The sequence below is a fragment of the Aquarana catesbeiana genome, linkage group LG12 (genome assembly GCF_042186555.1).
Source record: "Aquarana catesbeiana isolate 2022-GZ linkage group LG12, ASM4218655v1, whole genome shotgun sequence".
Lineage (NCBI taxonomy): Eukaryota > Metazoa > Chordata > Amphibia > Anura > Ranidae > Aquarana > Aquarana catesbeiana.
Window position 1 is genome coordinate 116295158 of NC_133335.1, and position 18208 is coordinate 116313365.

Sequence of the window (18208 nt, forward strand, 5' to 3'; positions counted from 1 at the left end):
TCTGGTCAGGAAGGGGGTAAATCCTTCCGGGGCTGAAGTGGTTAACTGGTTTAGGCCAGTAGTTAAGATATGATAGGCCTTGCCTACTGTTTTTTGTGCACTGTGAGCCGGGGAATGCCCAGAGGCTCTGTTATATAACTTTTCCTTTCCTTTTATGAAATAAAAAGAATTAAAAAAAAGAAAAATAGGCCCAGTTCTTAAGTGGTTAAAGTGGTATTCAACTCAAAATAAAAAAAAATACTTGGCAGGTAGGGTTTTTATGACAGAAGAGATTCTAATGGTTTATTTTTGCCATGAAAGCTTTCCCCTGCCTGTCAGCTATAGTTAAAATTGAGCTGTGCACGTTCAGCTCAGAGTACTTTTACGGCATCCACTCTGTGCCCTAATGAAGTGTCTCCTGTGCACTTGACATCCTCATGGTCTGGCCATTCAAGCAGTTGAACAAAGTGAACTTGGAAGGAAGACCGGGAGAAGATGGAAGCACATGAGCTGACATCCTTTGACTGGTGAGTCTGTCATAAGAGGCCAGTTTGCATAAATAAACAATGAGTTTAATTCTGCTTTAACCCCTTCATGAAGAAGGTAAAAGCAATCCTAAAGCCTGAATCCAATTTTGCAACTTGGACATGTACAGTAAAACTGTACATATTCATACATGTTAAGTTTTTGTTTTTTGTTTTTTTTGTGCAGACACTCATTTGGTTGTAAATGATAATGAATATCTCCTTATTTCTAAAAGTCAATAATTGACATTGATTCTAATTATAAAATAAAAGGTTTTGTTAATCCTACCTAAAATAAACTGATCCTTGAGTCTGCCCATGACCTATGGCCCTAACCCTGACACTGACCTAGATCAAACCCTGTTCTACCTATTTTCCTTTTTCTTTGTTTTAGTTATTTAAGCGCACACTTTTTTTTTTTTACATTTTTCTCCTCTAGCAAAGAGAGAGAGAGAAAAAATGTAGAGGGGAAAAAAAAAACAAAGGGGTGGGCTGTACAGTAACCGATCACTATGATAGCCATTCAGAGGCATTCACAGCGATCAGGTGATTGGGAACCAGGACTTCCTGATCTCCATTGCTAGTATGAGACCCAGCACTCTGTGAGGTGCAGGTATGCATTTATGTGGTGCCACAGATAAAGATTATCTCAGACCGCTTATGTGTGTACAGTCAGCAAGAAGGGATTAATTAACACACACTGTCAAAATGAATTACAGATCTTGGTCTAAAAGTATTAAATATACTAAAGTCTTTTTACTGCAGTCTTAAAAGGTGACCTAAAATAGTTTAGACAAACTCTACCCTGATAGTTTTATTACTACCATTCATTTGTTACAGAACTTAGCATGTTTACTGAAACTTGTTTTATTTTGTTTCCCACATTAAAGCTGCAAGATCCAACGAGCTGGACAACGACAGGTAAGGAAATAAGATAAGGGAATACATATGAAGCATAATAATTGCACTTAAGTTTAGAGACCGTGTAGATATATGTAACTTTTTAAATCTATGCTACCCTACTTAGTAGTCGGCAGTGGAAAATCAGACATTGTTTAAGTGGATTGAAGTCATAGAGTTGGAGACTTGTCTGCATGTGAACCCTACATAGGATTATTCAGAATGGCTGCACCTAGAATGAAATTTGTGTTCTGCTGTAAAGTTAAAGTAGAACCAAAGGCAAAACCTTTTTTTTTCCTTTTAATTTTGGATGGGAGGGCTATAACCCCTGTAAGATTTTTTTGCCATCTGTCCCATAATAGGAAGCAAGATGAAATCTCCCCAAAACCATCGAATTTCTGGTTGTCACCAGGACTAGTGTCCACAATGGAAGATTTCCCCTTGATTACTGTTGGTGTTGGCCTTTATTCTTAATGGTGATAGTCTCAGAGGTGCTTCCCTGATTGGGCCAGAGCAAAAGCTGATGCTTTCCCTTGCCTCAGAGTAGGACCCAATTTTTTTTAAATTATTTTTTTTAACATTGCGCTTTGCTTCCTATTTTCCTTGACACAAGTGGCCCACCAGACTAAGGCCTCTTGCATACTGCTGCCTACAAACTCAGTACTTTTAGGCATACAGGCATTTTTTTTTTTACTAATCTAAATGCAGCCCATTGATTTAAATGTGCCTGTACACACAGGTGCGTAAACATGCGAAGCGTATAGATGAGTAGAAAAAATTCATAAAGCCGAGTTGCCAATCAGTAGTTTACGTCCGTATGTGCGCCAGTACATGGGTATGTATGAAAAGTTTTAAATTGAAGCAGTTAAAATGCCATTCTGAGAGCTATAATCTATATTATATTACTCATGCATGCATAAAATAAACACAAGAAATTTTGTTCAGGAATACTGATGTTCAAGCATCAGTACCATCTGCAAGTACCCTAAGGCAGACTTCTCTGCAACTATGTCACAATCTGGGGGTCCTAGTACAGTGAGGGAAAAAGGTATTTGATCCCCTGCTGATTTTGTACGTTTGCCCACTGACAAAGAAATGATCAGTCTATCATTTTAATGGCAGTTTTATTTTTACAGTGAGACAGAATAACAACAAAAATATCCAGAAAAACGCAGTTTAAAATCGTTCTAAATTGATTTGCATTTTAATGAGTGAATTGCATTTTAATGAGTGAAATAATTATTTGACCCCCTTCACAAAACATGATTTAGTACTTGGTGGCAATCAGAGGTCAGACATTTCTTGTAGTTGGCCACCAGGTTTGCACACATCTTGGGAGGGATTTTGTCCCACTCCTTTTTGCAGATCCTCTCCAAGTCAGGTTTTGAGGCTGACGTTTGGTAACTCGAACCTTCAGCTCCCTCTACATAGTTTCTATGGGATTAAGGTCTGGAGACTGGCTAGGCCACTCCAGGACCTTAATGTGCTTCTTCTTGAGCCACTCCTTTGTTGCCTTGCCTGTGTGTTTTGGGTCATTGTCATGCGGGAATACCCATCCACGACCCATTTTCAATACCCTGGCTGAGGGAAGGAGGTTCTCACCCAAGATTTGACGGTACATGGCCCTGTCCATCATCCCTTTGATGCAGTGAAGTTGTCCTGTCCCATTAGCAGAAAAACGCCTCTAAAAATAATGTTTCCACATCCATGTTTGACAGGGGATGGTGTTTTTGGGGTCATAGGCAGCATTCCTCCTCCAAACACGGCGAGTTGAGTTGATGCCTAGATTTTGGTCTAATCTGACCACAACACTTTAACCCAGTTCTCTGCATCGTTCAGCTGTTCATTAGCAATCTTCAGACAGGCATGTACATGTGCTTTCTTGAGCAGGGGGACTTTTCGGGAGCGCTGCAGGATTTCAGTCCTTCACGGCGTAGTGTTACCAATTGTTTTCTTGGTGACTATGATCCCAGCTACCTTGAGATCATTGACAAAATTATTCCGTGTAGTTCTGGGCTGATTCCTCACGGTTCTCATAATCATTGTAACGCCACGTGGTGAGATCTTGCATGGAGCCTCAGACCGAGGGAGATAAATAAATCAAATAAATAAAAAAAATAGTCAGGTATGCTGTACAATCAAACATAAAAACATAATTTTTGCCGCAGTAATAGTATTCACTTGAAAGTGATAATGTCCTTCGCGCTAATATGAGAAAAAGAAACGTGGTGACAACAAAATACACTAAATGACTGTGATGATGTCTAATGTGACTGCAGCGAAATCAAAAAGTGTTCACATTACACTCAAATGAGTATGAAAATAAAAGGATTTCGCGCATCAAATCTATCACCTAAAAAGTGCAAAAGTAACTAACATATAATATATACCATTTCATATAAGTGCAAAAATAGAAAGTGATGTACAAATTATAAAAATAATGAATGGTGTGCTAGGTTGCAAAAATTGCAGTGAAAAAGTTCATAAATAGTGAATATCCTCCACTGGGACTATGATGTAGAAAATGTTATTGATCTTCTTGTGTAGAGTACCGATCTAATTAGGCTCTCAGAACACTCACCTTAAGAGGAGTAAATTCAGGCATCGATGGGTTTCTTTAAATAGATGCTAAACGTGGTAGCGTAATGGTTGTCCAAAAAAGACATCAAATGTTGGCTGAGTGTCTTCTCAGTAAGAGGATCGCCTATAGATAAAAAAAGGGGGAAGGAAAGCGGGGAGGAGGAATGGTTGCCTGTCCAGGCTCCACCAGCCCGGTGGGGTAAAAAGAGGAGCGAGGAGAGAAAAAAAGCCTCCAATAGTGTAGTATGTTGAATAAAATTATTTATTAAAGTCTACAAAGTGGTCTCGTACATTTAAAATAGTTAAAAACAGCATATGACAGAAGGAACGGCGTCTGAGGCGCCTCCTTACGTGACTTCCGGTTACGTCTGCTCTCTGCCACGCCCTACGCATTACGTCACCGCTCTTGACTTCATCTGGGGAACCGGATTGACCCGAGAGGGATGTCATTTATATTATCTAACCGGAAATAGTGCGGCGGCCATTTTGAATGAATGAATGAATGAATGATTTGTAAAGCGCTGCAATTGCGAACTGAATCGCCTCAAGGCGCTAGATGTGTTCTCTGTAGCCAGCTTCTAGAAAAGGAAGGTCTTTAGTTTTTTCCTGAAAGCCTGGTGGTTTTCTTCCATGCGGAGGTTGGTTGGGAGAGCATTCCATAGTCGAGGTCCTTGGACTGCAAATCTACGTTCTCCCTTTGCTTTGTAGCGGTATTTGGGAATGAGGAGGAGGTTTTGGTTAGCTGATCGAAGACTGCGATTCGGTGTGTAGTGTTTTATTTTTTCCCGGAGATATTGCGGAGCGTTTCCTTGTATGCATTTATGGGTGAGGCAGAGGGTCTTGAATATGATCCGATTCTTCACAGTTAGCCAATGTAGGCTTTTTAGGGATGGGGAGATGGATTCCCAGGGCTTTTTTCCTGTTAACAGTCTTGCCGCCGTATTTTGCATGAGTTGCAAGCGTGCAAGCTGATATTGGGGTAGACCTACGTAGAGGGAATTTGCGTAGTCGAGTCGGGAATTGATGATCGTTCCCACAACTGCCGCTTTGTCCTCTTCTGGGATGAAGGGGATGTGTCTGCGAAGCAGGCGGAGGAGGTGGTGGGATCTGCTCACCACTGATCCTATTTGTGCATCCATTGTCATTCCTGAGTCAAAGATGACTCCGAGACTCTTGACTTTGGTGCTGGGGGAGATGGTCTGTCCGAGGATGGAGGGTGGTGTCCACGGAGTCTTAATTTTGGAATTTTTGTTGGCTTGCAGGAGAAGAAGTTCTGTTTTTGATTCGTTAAGTTTGAGGGAGCTAGCGGTCATCCAGTCATTGATTAAAGTGAGGCATTTCTGTAGTTGCTGATGATGATCTTTTTGTCCATTAATGCGAAGGTAGAGTTGGGTGTCGTCTGCGTATGAGTGGAAGCAGAGGTCCGTTTTCCTGATGATATTGAGAAGCGGGCGGATGTAGATGTTAAATAGCACTGGTGACAAGGGTGAGCCCTGAGGGACTCAACAGGAGACTGCCCGAGATTCCGAGGTGAATGTTCCCAGTTTCACTGTCTGAGAGCGATTCTCTAAGAAGGATGTAAACCATTTTAGGGCAGAATCTGTGGCTCCTGCAACTTCTGAGAGGCGGACAAGTAAAGTATTGTGGTCCACTGTATCGAATGCTGCGCTGAGGTCTAACAGTACCAGGAGACTCGGTTCCCCGTCATCTGCTGCTTCGAGGGCGTCGTCCCATATTTTGAGAAGTGCTGTTTCTGTGCCATGGCCTGGGCGGAAGCCTGATTGCAGAGGGTCCAGGAGGTGGTGTGTCTCCAGGTGGTGTTGTAGCTGCTGTACTACTGCTTTCTCTATAATCTTGGAGATGGTGTTGAGGCTTGTTATTGGTCTGCGGCAGTTAGGGTCTTTAGGGTCGAGATTAGGTTTCTTTAGCAGGGGTTTGACGATGCCTTGCTTGAGGGAGGTTGGCACAGTCCCTTCTTTGAATGATTGATTTATGAGATGTGTTAGGGTGGGGGCCAGGATGTCGGAACATTCTTTGAACAATTTGGTGGGGATGATGTCGTTCGGTGATGTGCTGTCGCGAAGGCTTCCGATGATGTTTTTAGTCGTGTCCGTGGTGATTGGGGACAAAAAGAACTTCGGTGGTTGAGTGATGTTCGTGTCGATATCCTCTTTTTGCATTGGTTGGGTGAGGTTGGTTGTTATTTTCTGATGAATTGCTTTCCGAATGTTGTCGATTTTGTCGATGAAGAAATCTGATAACTCATTGCAGAATTCTTGAGTATCGTTTTCAGGGGGTTCTAGGCAGGTCGGGTTCATTGATTGAGCAACTATTTTGAAAAGTTCCCGTGGGCGGTTTAAGGCGGATGAGATGGTGTCTGCAAAATGTTCTTTTTTGGCTTTGAAGATTGCCTTGTGGTATTTCACCGTGAGTGCTTTGTAGTTAGCATGGTTTTCCTTGGTGGGATTTCTTCTCCAAGTTCTCTCAGCTCTTCTGCGTTCTTGCTTGAGTAGGGTGAGAGTGCCATTAAACCAACTCGAGTTTTTTGTGCGGACGGGTGTTCTGCGTTTTGGCGCCACGGAGTCTGCTGTTTGTAGTAAAACATTGTTTAGGGAGTTGAGTGTTTGTTCCGTTGAGAGGTTTGGGTTTAGCAGAAGAATTTTGCTCGACAATGTAGTTTTGAAGAGTTCAGAGTGTAGTTTCTTCTGAGATCTATTCCAGTGTGTTGCTATTGCCCGTTTCTGTTTTTGGAGGGTGGTGTTAGTGGTGATTTTAAATTTGATAGCATGGTGGTCCGTCCATGGTAGTGGGGTGTTGTTCAATACGTCGATGTCCATATTCTGTTTGAAGATGAGATCTAAAGTGTGTCCTGAACCATGCGTAGGAGCATTTATCAGTTGTTGCAGGCCAAGTTCTTCCATTTGGTTAACGCAGGCGGTTGCAATAGGGTCTTGGGCGGAGTTTGCCCACAGATTGAAATCCCCAAGTACCAGAAGGTTTTTGGTTTTCAAGGTGTGCATTGAGAAGAATTCAGTGAGCGGTGTGAGGAGATTGGTCTTTGGTCCTGGTGGTCTGTAGCATAGTAGTATGTGAATGGTGTCTTGAGGTGTTGTTTGAAGATGCAGTGAGAGTGTTTCCATGAAAGGCACTGAGTTCTGTAAGTTTGGTTTGGTGAGCCCCAGGTGCGATTTGAAAATCACTGCTAGACCTCCTCCTTTTTTTCCTATTCTATGCTCAGATAGGATACTGTAGTTCTTGGGCACCAATTCAGTTAGGATGGTGTTACAGTCGGAAGTTAGCCAGCTTTCTGTAATGAAGAGGCAGTCTATGTTGTTTTCGATGATGAAATCGCGGATTTCCAGCCTGTGCTTGACTGCAGATCTGGTGTTGATCAGGGCGCATGCTAGTTGTTGCGGTTGGATCGGTGTCTCCCTGCCTTTGATGGTTGATTGTGGGTTGGTCCTTAGTAATTGTTCTTTTTTTAGTCTTTTTTGCGTGGTGGTCGGTAAAGTTGCGGCCGTGTTTCTTAGCCTGTGGAGGGTGTCTGCTGTGTACTTGAAGTTGCACATGATGCAGAAGGCGGCGTTGCTAGAAAAGAAATTTGTATGACGAAGGCAAAAATTTGTATGACGAAGGCACAAATTTTGGTTGTGGTCAGTCTATCTGTAACATTGCAGCCATCTTACAGGTGGCGTTTTGTACAGACCGCGGCCATTCTTTGCAGGATCAAGTAAAAATACCCATATGGTTATACCCAGTTTCTAAAATTTCTCTGGTGTAGTTTAATTAATAATCTGTGTATATAGCAGTAATAAAGTTTGTACTTATAAACATGTGATTCTCAACCCGTAAATGGTGTATAGTGGGTGTTGTAATATAGCAGCCATTTTCTTGTGGTTAGTTGGTATGTATTCATGTAGCCATCTTTATGGTGGTGAACCCACTCGGATGGCAGCCATTTTTGGGTGGATAAAAAAGTAAAATATGGCGTACAACTGTACGCAATGAGGGGAAAACATTTGTAATGTAATTTATCAATGTATAACAGGGAAGTGCAGGACTAAAATTAAAATAGGCTATAGAATTTATAATAGGCAGGTCAGTCGTACACCTTGGTACCTAAGGAGATGCCTCTTACATATATGTATGGTAATGTTACCAGTATCCCAAAACATATTAAAAACATAGTAAAAACATATAAAAACATACAAAGTATACAAATGTATATTATGTTATTGAAATATCAGTCTAAAATATAATTAAATAACAGTAATGGCCAATAAGCATATATCTCCTTACTAAAATGAATTTTGTCATAGATCAAATTATATATAAAATGTTTAAAAATTACTTAAAAAACAGTTTAGGTCAAATTCCACGTTCATACCTCTGGGGGTTAATGTACGCATGGTATGTATCCAGTATGACTCTCTTTGACTTATACTTCTGATCTTGTGACTCCCTCTCCATGAACCTTTGTATCTTTCTATCCCCCAAAATTGAAGGTGTACAGGATCTTTATTATGTACTGTTGCAAAGTGTTTTGATACGTTATGTTTAGGGTTACCCTTTTTAATGTTTTGGATGTGTTCTTTAATCCTAACTTTGAGGGCTCTCTTGGTACGTCCTACATATTGTAGTTTACAACTGCATTGAAGCACATATACCACTCCCTCAGTGTGACATCCTATGAAATCGCTAATTTTATATGTTTCTTTTGTAGTGGTGGCTGTGAATTCCATCCTTTTACCCTGAAATTTCTGCGCATGTTGGCATGCATAGCAGTTTCTACATGGAAAGAAACCTTTTCCTGGGAAGAAGGAATATGGTGCTTGTTGTGGAGGTTCAATAACTGATTTTACCACCATATTTCTAATGGTCGGAGCTTTCTTATATATAATATTCAGCATTTCTGGTAGTATTTTGCTAAGGTCCTTATCATTTTTTAGGATATGCCAGTGTCGTTGGATAATTTTTGATATTTGCTTATGTTGTATACTATAGTCCAAAATTAGACTAGGTGTTTCCTGTTGGAGCATTTTCTTGGGATGTGTTTCCAGCATTTTGTCCCTATCCATATTGTTCACTTCTTCAATTTGTTTGTCGATCCATGTGTGTTCATATCCTTTTTCTCTAAATCTGGATCCAATTAATTGAGCCTGTTCTTTGTAATCTTCTTCTTTCGTGTAGTTTCTTTTGATTCGGACAAATTGTCCCTTTGGTATATTATACAGCCATGATTTGTGATGGCAGCTGTCTGTAGAGAGATAGCTGTTGGCATCTACATTTTTAAAGAAGGTTTTGGTGACCAATTTGTCTCCTTCCAGACTGATTTTTAAGTCTAGAAATTCTACTGTTTTTTCATTAATATTCCACGATAGATGAATATTCTTTTCATTTGTGTTCAGTTTGTTTAAAAACTGTTCCAGTGTTTCTCTCTTGCCGTTCCACACTATGATTACATCATCGATGTACCTTTTGTATAGGGTGAGCTCTGCTGGGGTATCTTCATAAATAGATTGGTCTTCCCACAGAGCCATAAAGGCATTGGCCACACTCGGTGCAAACTTCGCACCCATTGCAATGCCGATGGCTTGTTTGTAATATGCCTGGTCATGCCAAAAGTAATTACACTTTAAGCACACATCTAAGCATTTTATGTGATATTACCTTTGTTTGCAAATAAGATTGCTGTAATTTCTAAGAAGCCACTTGGTTGCTGAGCATGCATCGTGATGTTGTACTATAGTATATAACGAGCTTATGTCTGCCGTGGCTATTATTGTTCTTCCTTCTAATACTGGTAGTGTGTTTAAAAGTTGTAACACATGCTTCGTGTCTTGCAAATAAGCTGGTGTCTGCTGTACTGCTGGTTGAATGAATTGGTCCAGATATTGTCCTACTCGAGACGTGAGGGAATCAATCCCATTCACGATTGGTCTACCCGGTGGATTCTCCAATGATTTGTGAATTTTTGGGACAGTGTAGATGACTGGTATCCTACAAGCTTCCGGGATGAGATACTTCGATTCTTTCTTGTTCAATATTTCTTTTTTCGTTCCCAACTGTATTAGATGTTCTAGCTCCTTTCTGTATTTATTCGTAGGGTTGCTCAATAGTTTGATGCATGTTTTGTCATCCTGTAGTTGTCTCTGTAGTTCATTAAGATATTGTTCCCTTGATTGTATCACAGTTGCTCCTCCTTTATCAGCTGGACGGACTATAATGTCCTTTCTTTCTTTCAAAGATTTGATGCCTTTCTTAATGTGTACAGGATCTGATACTTCTTGTTCTGTCTTCCTGTGTTCTTCTTCTGGGTGAGGGGTAAGGATCCTGCGGCTGTCTTCGTGGAGAGTGGTCCCTTCTCTCTCTCTCTAAAAAATGTCGCTGTGAGTTATATTCATAATCCTTTTGATATTGTCTAAAGTCATATTGGTATTGTTCTTGATAGTTCCTGATGGGTTCAAACCTATTATAGGTTGGTATCGGAGTTCTTTCTGGTTTTCTATACGTATCTTGAACATAAGGTGGTCTGTTATAATCTTTTTGGTTTCTCTCATTATTTGATCGATGATTGTAGGGTTTCTTGAACGTTTTTTTAAAAGGTTTCTTCCATTGTTGTTTGGGAGTACGTTGTGTGTAATTGTTATACTGTCATTGTTCGTGTTGCGGTGTTCTAGTTCCCTGTTGTGGTCTACTATCATTGTATGCTTCTCTATCCTTCCATCTTGGGGGATTCTGTGCATAGGCTGTGGTTGGATCTTGTATTCTCACTTCTCTTTCTGGTGTTGAATACGTTGAACTCGGTATGATTGGGTCTATTTTCTTTTGCCACTTGAAGACTTATTCTGTTTTATAATCTTCTATGTCTCGATGGTATTTTTTCATCTTACGTTGTTGTACCTCAAGATCTTTGCTGATTAGATCTTTATTCAATTGTGTGGCCAGTTTTTTGAAATCAGAAGATTCTTTGTAGGATTCTAATTTCTGCTTGATCTCTGCTATTTGTTGTTCCAATATTCTTGTTTTTTTATGTTTCCTTTCTAATAGGAATTTGAGACCTTCTATGCTTTTGCTATTGAAAAATTCGAACCATTCCTCCATTGATTCTTTGTCTATCAAGCCATCATTGGGTGGCAGTTCCCACCGTAACCTTCTGGGTACAATGTTCTCTCTGATGTATTTTTCAAATGTATTGGTGTCCCACCATAGGAAAACTTTTTTCTCCATGTGGTGTCCCAGTTTTCTTAATAAACCTTCTAAATCTGTGTTACGTGTGTTGGTTTGTGTTTTAAAAATATCATCCAAATTAACATTCCTATTCTCCATGAATTGAAATATATCCATGTTATCTGCAAAGGTAGGTGTATGTGTAGTGACAAAATGAAAGTGATAATGTTCTTCGCGCTAATATGAGAAAAAGAAACGTGGTGACAACAAAACAACAAAATACACTAAATGACTGTGATGATGTCTAATGTGACTGCAGCAAAATCAAAAAGTGTTCACATTACACTCAAATGACTATGAAAATAAAAGGATTTCGCGCATCAAATCTATCACCTAAAAAGTGCAAAAGTAACTAACATATAATATATACCATTTCATATAAGTGCAAAAATAGAAAGTGATGTACAAATTATAAAAATAATGAATGGTGTGCTAGGTTGCAAAAATTGCAGTGAAAAAGTTCATAAATAGTGAATATCCTCCACTGGGACTATGATGTAGATAATGTTATTGATCTTCTTGTGTAGAGTACCGATCTAATTAGGCTCTCAGAACTCTCACCTTAAGAGGAGTAAATTCAGGCATCAATGGGTTTCTTTAAATAGATGCTAAACGTGGTAGCGTAATGGTTGTCCAAAAAAGACATCAAATGTTGGCTGAGTGTCTTCTCAGTAAGAGGATAGCCTATAGATAAAAAAAGGGGGAAGGAAAGCGGGGAGGAGGAATGGTTGCCTGCCCAGGCTCCACCAGCCCGGTGGGGTAAAAAGAGGAGCGAGGAGAGAGAAAAAGCCTCCAATAGTGTAGTATGTTGAATAAAATTATTTATTAAAGTCTACAAAGTGGTCTTGTACATTTAAAATAGTTAAAAACAGCATATGACAGAAGGAACGGCGTGTAATGGCATGTACAAAATATAAAATCTGGCTTCCCCAAACACAGTGTATCAAAACACTTTGCACTAGTACACAACAAAGACCCCTCACAACTCCAATTTTGGGGAATTGAAAAACATAAACCAACATGGAGAGGAAGCCATTTGGTTCGTGATATCAGCCGTAAAGAATCCAGATGGATTCATACTCTACGCACCTTAGTACCTGGGGGTTTAAACGTGGAATTCGACTTAAACTGTTTTTTAAATAATTTTTAATTTCTTACTTTTAATAATGTTTAGCGTTAAATAAAATATTTAATACTTGAAATATCATTTGAAAATTAAAATATCTCCAACATATTATTTTATATATAATTTTAATTTATTTTCTCCCTATTGCTGGTGATTGTCCCATTATATAATTTACTTTTATACGATTATGTATTTTAGAGGATATTACAATTATTTATCATTGTCACCAATATCGATTATCTATTATCAAAATATTTATAGATTTTTTTTGTATTATTATCATTATTAGTATTTGATGAGAATTGTTTTTTATATGAATTTTAATTAATGGTTTTAATAATATGTATACAGACTAGTTGGTTGACCTATCAAGGCACTCTCATATATGCTTCATTCATATATTAAAACAATAGCAATATGCAATTTATTTATAATATATCTCCAAATATGAAGACGTTGCAAATACACAGATTATATTTTATACATATCTTTATTGTAGAAGGACTTCCTTAAACATAGTAGTGAATACAACAAAGGAACCTGTTGTATTACCCTCTAGAATTTCTACAATATAACTCCCGTTGTGATAGATGCCAATCACAATAGGACGTAATATGTAATTTTAATCCCACCAAAAAAATGGCTGTCCACATAGAATTACAACATATAGAGTAGTATTATATCACAAATACCTACAATAAAATGAAGGAGTACTAACTTCCTAAAATCCAAAGAAAAATGGCCGCCGAGTAAAAACGAATATGACCCTAAGTAAAATGGCGGATTTAGTACTTCCGTTTTCAGTACACAGTCCGCCGAGTAAAACGAATACAACCACAAGTAAAATGGCGGTTTTGGAACTTCGGTTTGACTATACATAAGCGAACATAGAACAGCCAATCCTGTTCCCCAGATGAAGACACGTGACGGTGTCCTAACACGTAGGGATTGGCTGGAGCGGCACATACAGACTGAAGCACAAGTGAGAGGGCGCTGAGAACGCCACACCATTTACCTATTTTACTCTGCCTATTTTTAATGTAACAAATGTAAGAGCAATACTTAAATATCCCCCTGTTGGTTTTAAAACGTTAATACACTAGTGGAGCCTCCTTTCTCTCTCCCCTCCTCCCTCATTTTATTTACTGAGTTTATTAGAGCGGAGTGACATAGAAGAAACCATGGAGAGTTAACAGCAAAGAAAGTGAGACTTCCTGATACTGCTTCCACTGCTTAAAGACACAATCACTGAAAATTATTGTTGGCACTTTCTACTGTTTAGGATCATCTTTGATTGGTTGCATATATATTTCACAGAAAGATTTTTATTCACAGGTTATATATATTTATTTCACAGATAGAATTTTTCAAAAAATATTTTTTATTGATATATATTTTTCCTCACGGTTATTTTACTTATATATATCATTTATTTCACAGGAAGATTTTTTACTTTTAGCCTTTATGGACGTGAATGTGTTTATTAGATTTTAGCATGCTTTCTATTCACGGATGTCTTTTTCACAATAATTTATTAGTCATATAGACGTTTTTTCACCTTTTTAATATAGCACCAGCACTTTATCACAAGTTAGTAATATTTATTATAGGCTGCAACATAGAGACTACTGACCTTGGAAATCGCAAAGTCAGATCGCAGAATCTAGCGAACATCATTGCAGCATTTATTATCCATTATAGTCACTATTTATTTACACAGTATTTCACGTATACCGATTGTTAATATTGCGCAAAATTTATTTTAATATTCAGCGTAATGGTTGTCCAAAAAAGACATCAAATGTTGGCTGAGTGTCTTCTCAGTAAGAGGATAGCCTATAGATAAAAAAGGGGGAAGGAAAGCGGGGAGGAGGAATGGTTGCCTGCCCAGGCTCCACCAGCCTGGTGGGGTAAAAAGAGGAGGGAGGAGAGAGAAAAAGCCTCCAATAGTGTAGTATGTTGAATAAAATTATTTATTAAAGTCTACAAAGTGGTCTCGTACATTTAAAATAGTTAAAAACAGCATATGACAGAAGGAACGGCGTCTGAGGCGCCTCCTTATGTGACTTCCGGTTACGTCTGCTCTCTGCCACGCCCTACGCGTTACGTCACCACTCGTGACTTCATCTGGGGAACCGGATTGGCCCGAGAGGGATGTCATTTATATTATCTAACCGGAAATAGTGCGGTGGCCGTTTTGGTTGTGGTCAGTCTATCTGTAACATTGCAGCCATCTTACAGGTGGCATTTTGTACGGACCGCGGCCATTCTTTGCAGGATCAAGTAAAAATACCCATATGGTTATAACCAATTTCTAAAATTTCTCTGGTATAGTTTAATTAATAATCTGTGTATATAGCAGTAATAAAGTTTGTACTTATAAACATGTGATTCTCAACCCGTAAATGGTGTATAGTGGGTGTTGTAATATAGCAGCCATTTTCTTGTGGTTAGTTGGTATGTATTCATGTAGCCATCTTTATGGTGGTGAACCCACTCAGATGGCGGCCATTTTTGGGTGGATAAAAAAGGAAATAATTTGTACATCATTTTCTATTTTTGCACTTATATGAAATGGTATATATTATATGTTAGTTACTTTTGCACTTTTTAGGTGATAGATTTGATGCATGAAATCATTTTAATAGTATTCACTTGTTCAGTACAAAAGTATAAATGAAAAATAAAGGTAAAAATAAATAACAGTAAAATTTCAGTGTATGTGGTAAGAGTACCAGTCCCAATAATGCATACACCACTGTGTAATGGAGGATGTTTGTATTCAAAGAAATTCCAGATTCACCATGTGGACCATCACCAATATAGGGGGTGGACTCCTACCAGAATGAGCAGACTCTATTACCGAGTCAATTTAGCCTGAAACAAGTATCCTGTCCTAAGATGCTAGGCCCGTATGGTTTGATCAGATCTTCATGGTGTCTCCAATTCCTCATTAGCATGTTAGATATATATGATAATAGGGATGCACCGATACCATTTTTTAACACCTAGTACGCGTACCAATACTTTTTTGCGGCTACCCATCACCTATACCAGGGACCTCCCAACTATGGCCCTTCAGCTGTTGCAGAACTACACGTCCCATGAGGCATTGTAAAACTCTTACATTCACAGACATGACTGGACATGATGGGAGTTGTAGTTCCTGAACAACTGGAGGGCCAAAGTTTAGAGACCCCTGGCCTATACCTATCGCTTAGAAAGAGTAGGTAGAGGTGTGGTTTGGGAGGTGGGTGGGAAGGGGAGGAGTAAATGAGGGTGGGGTGAAATAGGGATTGTGGAGTAGTAGAGTTGGGATGGAAAAGGCTCTGATTGCTGGGGGGGGGGCATAGGGATAGGAGGGTTATTGGTATTGGGAGTCATGGGGGCAAAAGTGACAGCGGGTTGAGAGCAGGAGGACGAAACACAGGGTGGGCAGGAGGACACAGTACAGGGGGTTGGGAGGGCACAGTAAGGTGGGTAGGGGGGCAGGGTACAGGGGTCACTGCTGGCAGTGCAATAGGCAGAACTCTGTTTCTCATCCCTGCATTCAACACAGGCAGAGCTCCTGCTCCCCACACAGCACACACTGGAGCTGAAATCTGATTTCCCCCTCTCACCTTCCAGGACAGCTACTTGAGAAATGATTGGCTACGCCCTCTACAGGAAACACAAATCAGGTAACAATGTAAAAGGCCCCTCCCTTTCCTCTGACCCTCAGTTGTTTTGTGTTTCCAGGAGCACCAACACGTTTTTTGTTTTCTTAAGGTAACTGTGGTTGGTGGACTCTCTGGTTTCATCCAGGACTAGTTGGCCAAGTCCTGGGTGATAGTCTGTACTTTACCAGAAGGGTTCCCTATTTCTAAGGGTTACTTGCCTACCTGGTGATGTGAGTAGTGGCAACTCCCTTCCATTTTCTCCCCAGCTCTGCTGTGTGGAACTGTGTCCTCATAGGGCTTCATTGCAGTGTACCAAGATGGCGTCGGAGGACTTCCGGTGAAGCGGCAAGAGGGCCGGAAGTCACATGACACACTTCCAGATGCCGTGTTTTTTTCATAAGGAAGCATGGCATGGAGACACTGAGGGGATAGTCTGCTAAATGCCGTTCTGAGTGCATTTTTTTGCGGTACAGCAGCAGTCTTCTCTACGGCTGATCTCCGCTTGCTTCATGGAGCTTGAGGACAGGTCTGAGGATGTAGCATCCACTCGTATTGAACCAGCAGCAGCATCCGGGTCCCATACTGCCCCCAAGTTAAGCCCTTGTCTGTGGATAGCTCTACATCAAGGGACTTTTTGTATGAAACCTTTTATTTATGGTCCTTGTTTCTGCTTTTTTTCTAGGCCAAACCGGTGAAGAAGAAACGTGGGAACTGTAGGGCCAGGCTTTCTGATAGGGTTAAAAAACTATTTTGTGAAGATTGTATTCCACCCAAAGCTAGTTCAGAGTCTTCCTCTTTTAAAGAGTTAATGTCTTCTATGAAGGAGGGACTCCTTTCGGTCACTTAATGACCGGGTTTCTAGTCTAGGGTCTTCCTCATCCAGACCCATAGCTCTAGAGCCTTCAACCTCTGTTAGGTCCCTACCCTTGTTAGTATGAGACCGTTAGTTCACAAAATACTTCTGATCAGGAGGAAGGTGAGAATCCAGTTTCTTTATCTGATGAAGAGTCTGCATCAGAGGAGGATACAGGTAGCTCATCTAAATATCTTTTTCCACTTGAGGATATCGACAAACTACTAAAGGCAATATATACCTCGGAGCAGATTGAGATGCCACAGCAAGCCCTATCTTTACAGGATAAAATGTTTAGGGGTCTACAGGTGCGTAAATCAAAAGCTTTTCCAGTACACAAGTCACTTAGGGACATGATTCTGTCGGAGTGGAGAGAACCTGAAAAAAGGTTGTTCCAGTCCAGAGGACACAAAAGGAGATTTCCTTTTCAGTCTGAGTTTGAGGAGGTTTTCTTTAAGTGTCTTAGATTAGATGTCGCAGGTGTCCAAAAGGTCAGATTTTTCTTTTGAAGATTCTGGGGTCCTTAAAGATCAAATGGATAGAAAGGTTGACTCATTGCTACGTAAGGCCTGGAATGCTTCAGCTTTTTCTTTGGGTCCAGCGGTAGCATCCACCTGTGTGACTAGAAACTTAGACGTATGGGTTCAGCGTCTGGATGATCTTCTTTCTGGCATCTGGTTTCACCCGCAAAGAAGAGATTAGGGAGTCCCTCCCACTCATTGCTAAGTCAGTTGCCTTCTTAGCTGATGCAGCAGCAGATTAAGTGAAATCTGCAGCCAGGGCTTCTGCTCTCATTAATTCAGCTAGGCGAGCTATCTGGCTTAAATGTTGGGAAGGTGATCTTACATCCAAGAATAAGCTCTGTGGCATTCCCTTCGAAGGCAAGCTCTTGTTCGGTTCCTCCTTAGAGGAGGTCCTAGCTCGTTCCTCTCAAAATAGTAAACAATTCCCTTCTTCCCAGAAGAATAAACCCCAAAATAAGAGGCCTTTTCGTGGCTTCCAAAACAGGACTAATTTTAAAGCCAACAGGCAACAGACAAAAAAGAAATGGTCTTTTAACAAAGACCAGCAAAAAAGCGGGGACTCTCTTTGCTCCTTCAGCCCCTTCCAAAAATCCCCAGTGACCCCAGGTTAGGGGTAGATGGAAGATTGTGCCATTTCATCAAGGAATGGGCAGAGATTTCTGACAATTCCTTTATTCTTCAAACAGTGAAAAAGGGTTACAGGTTGGAATTCAAAAGTCTTCCTCCTCAGAGGTTTTTTTCTTACCCACCTGCCGAGAGACCAAGAGAGACGGCAAGCCATGATAAATCTGATTGCTGTATGGGAAACAGAGGGAGTTATTTCTCCTGTCCCA

General features: G+C 40.2%; 1 protein-coding gene across 2 annotated transcripts in view; it reads left to right on the forward strand.

Moving 5' to 3' along the window:
* The window catches only part of RETREG3 (reticulophagy regulator family member 3), a 947700-nt gene that overhangs the window by 202395 nt on the left and 727097 nt on the right, over positions 1-18208 (forward strand). For both annotated transcript variants that reach the window (XM_073608287.1, XM_073608289.1), the window contains one exon: positions 1394-1424. In XM_073608287.1, the coding sequence (XP_073464388.1) occupies positions 1394-1424 (31 nt within the window). The remainder of the gene's footprint in view (positions 1-1393; positions 1425-18208) is intronic.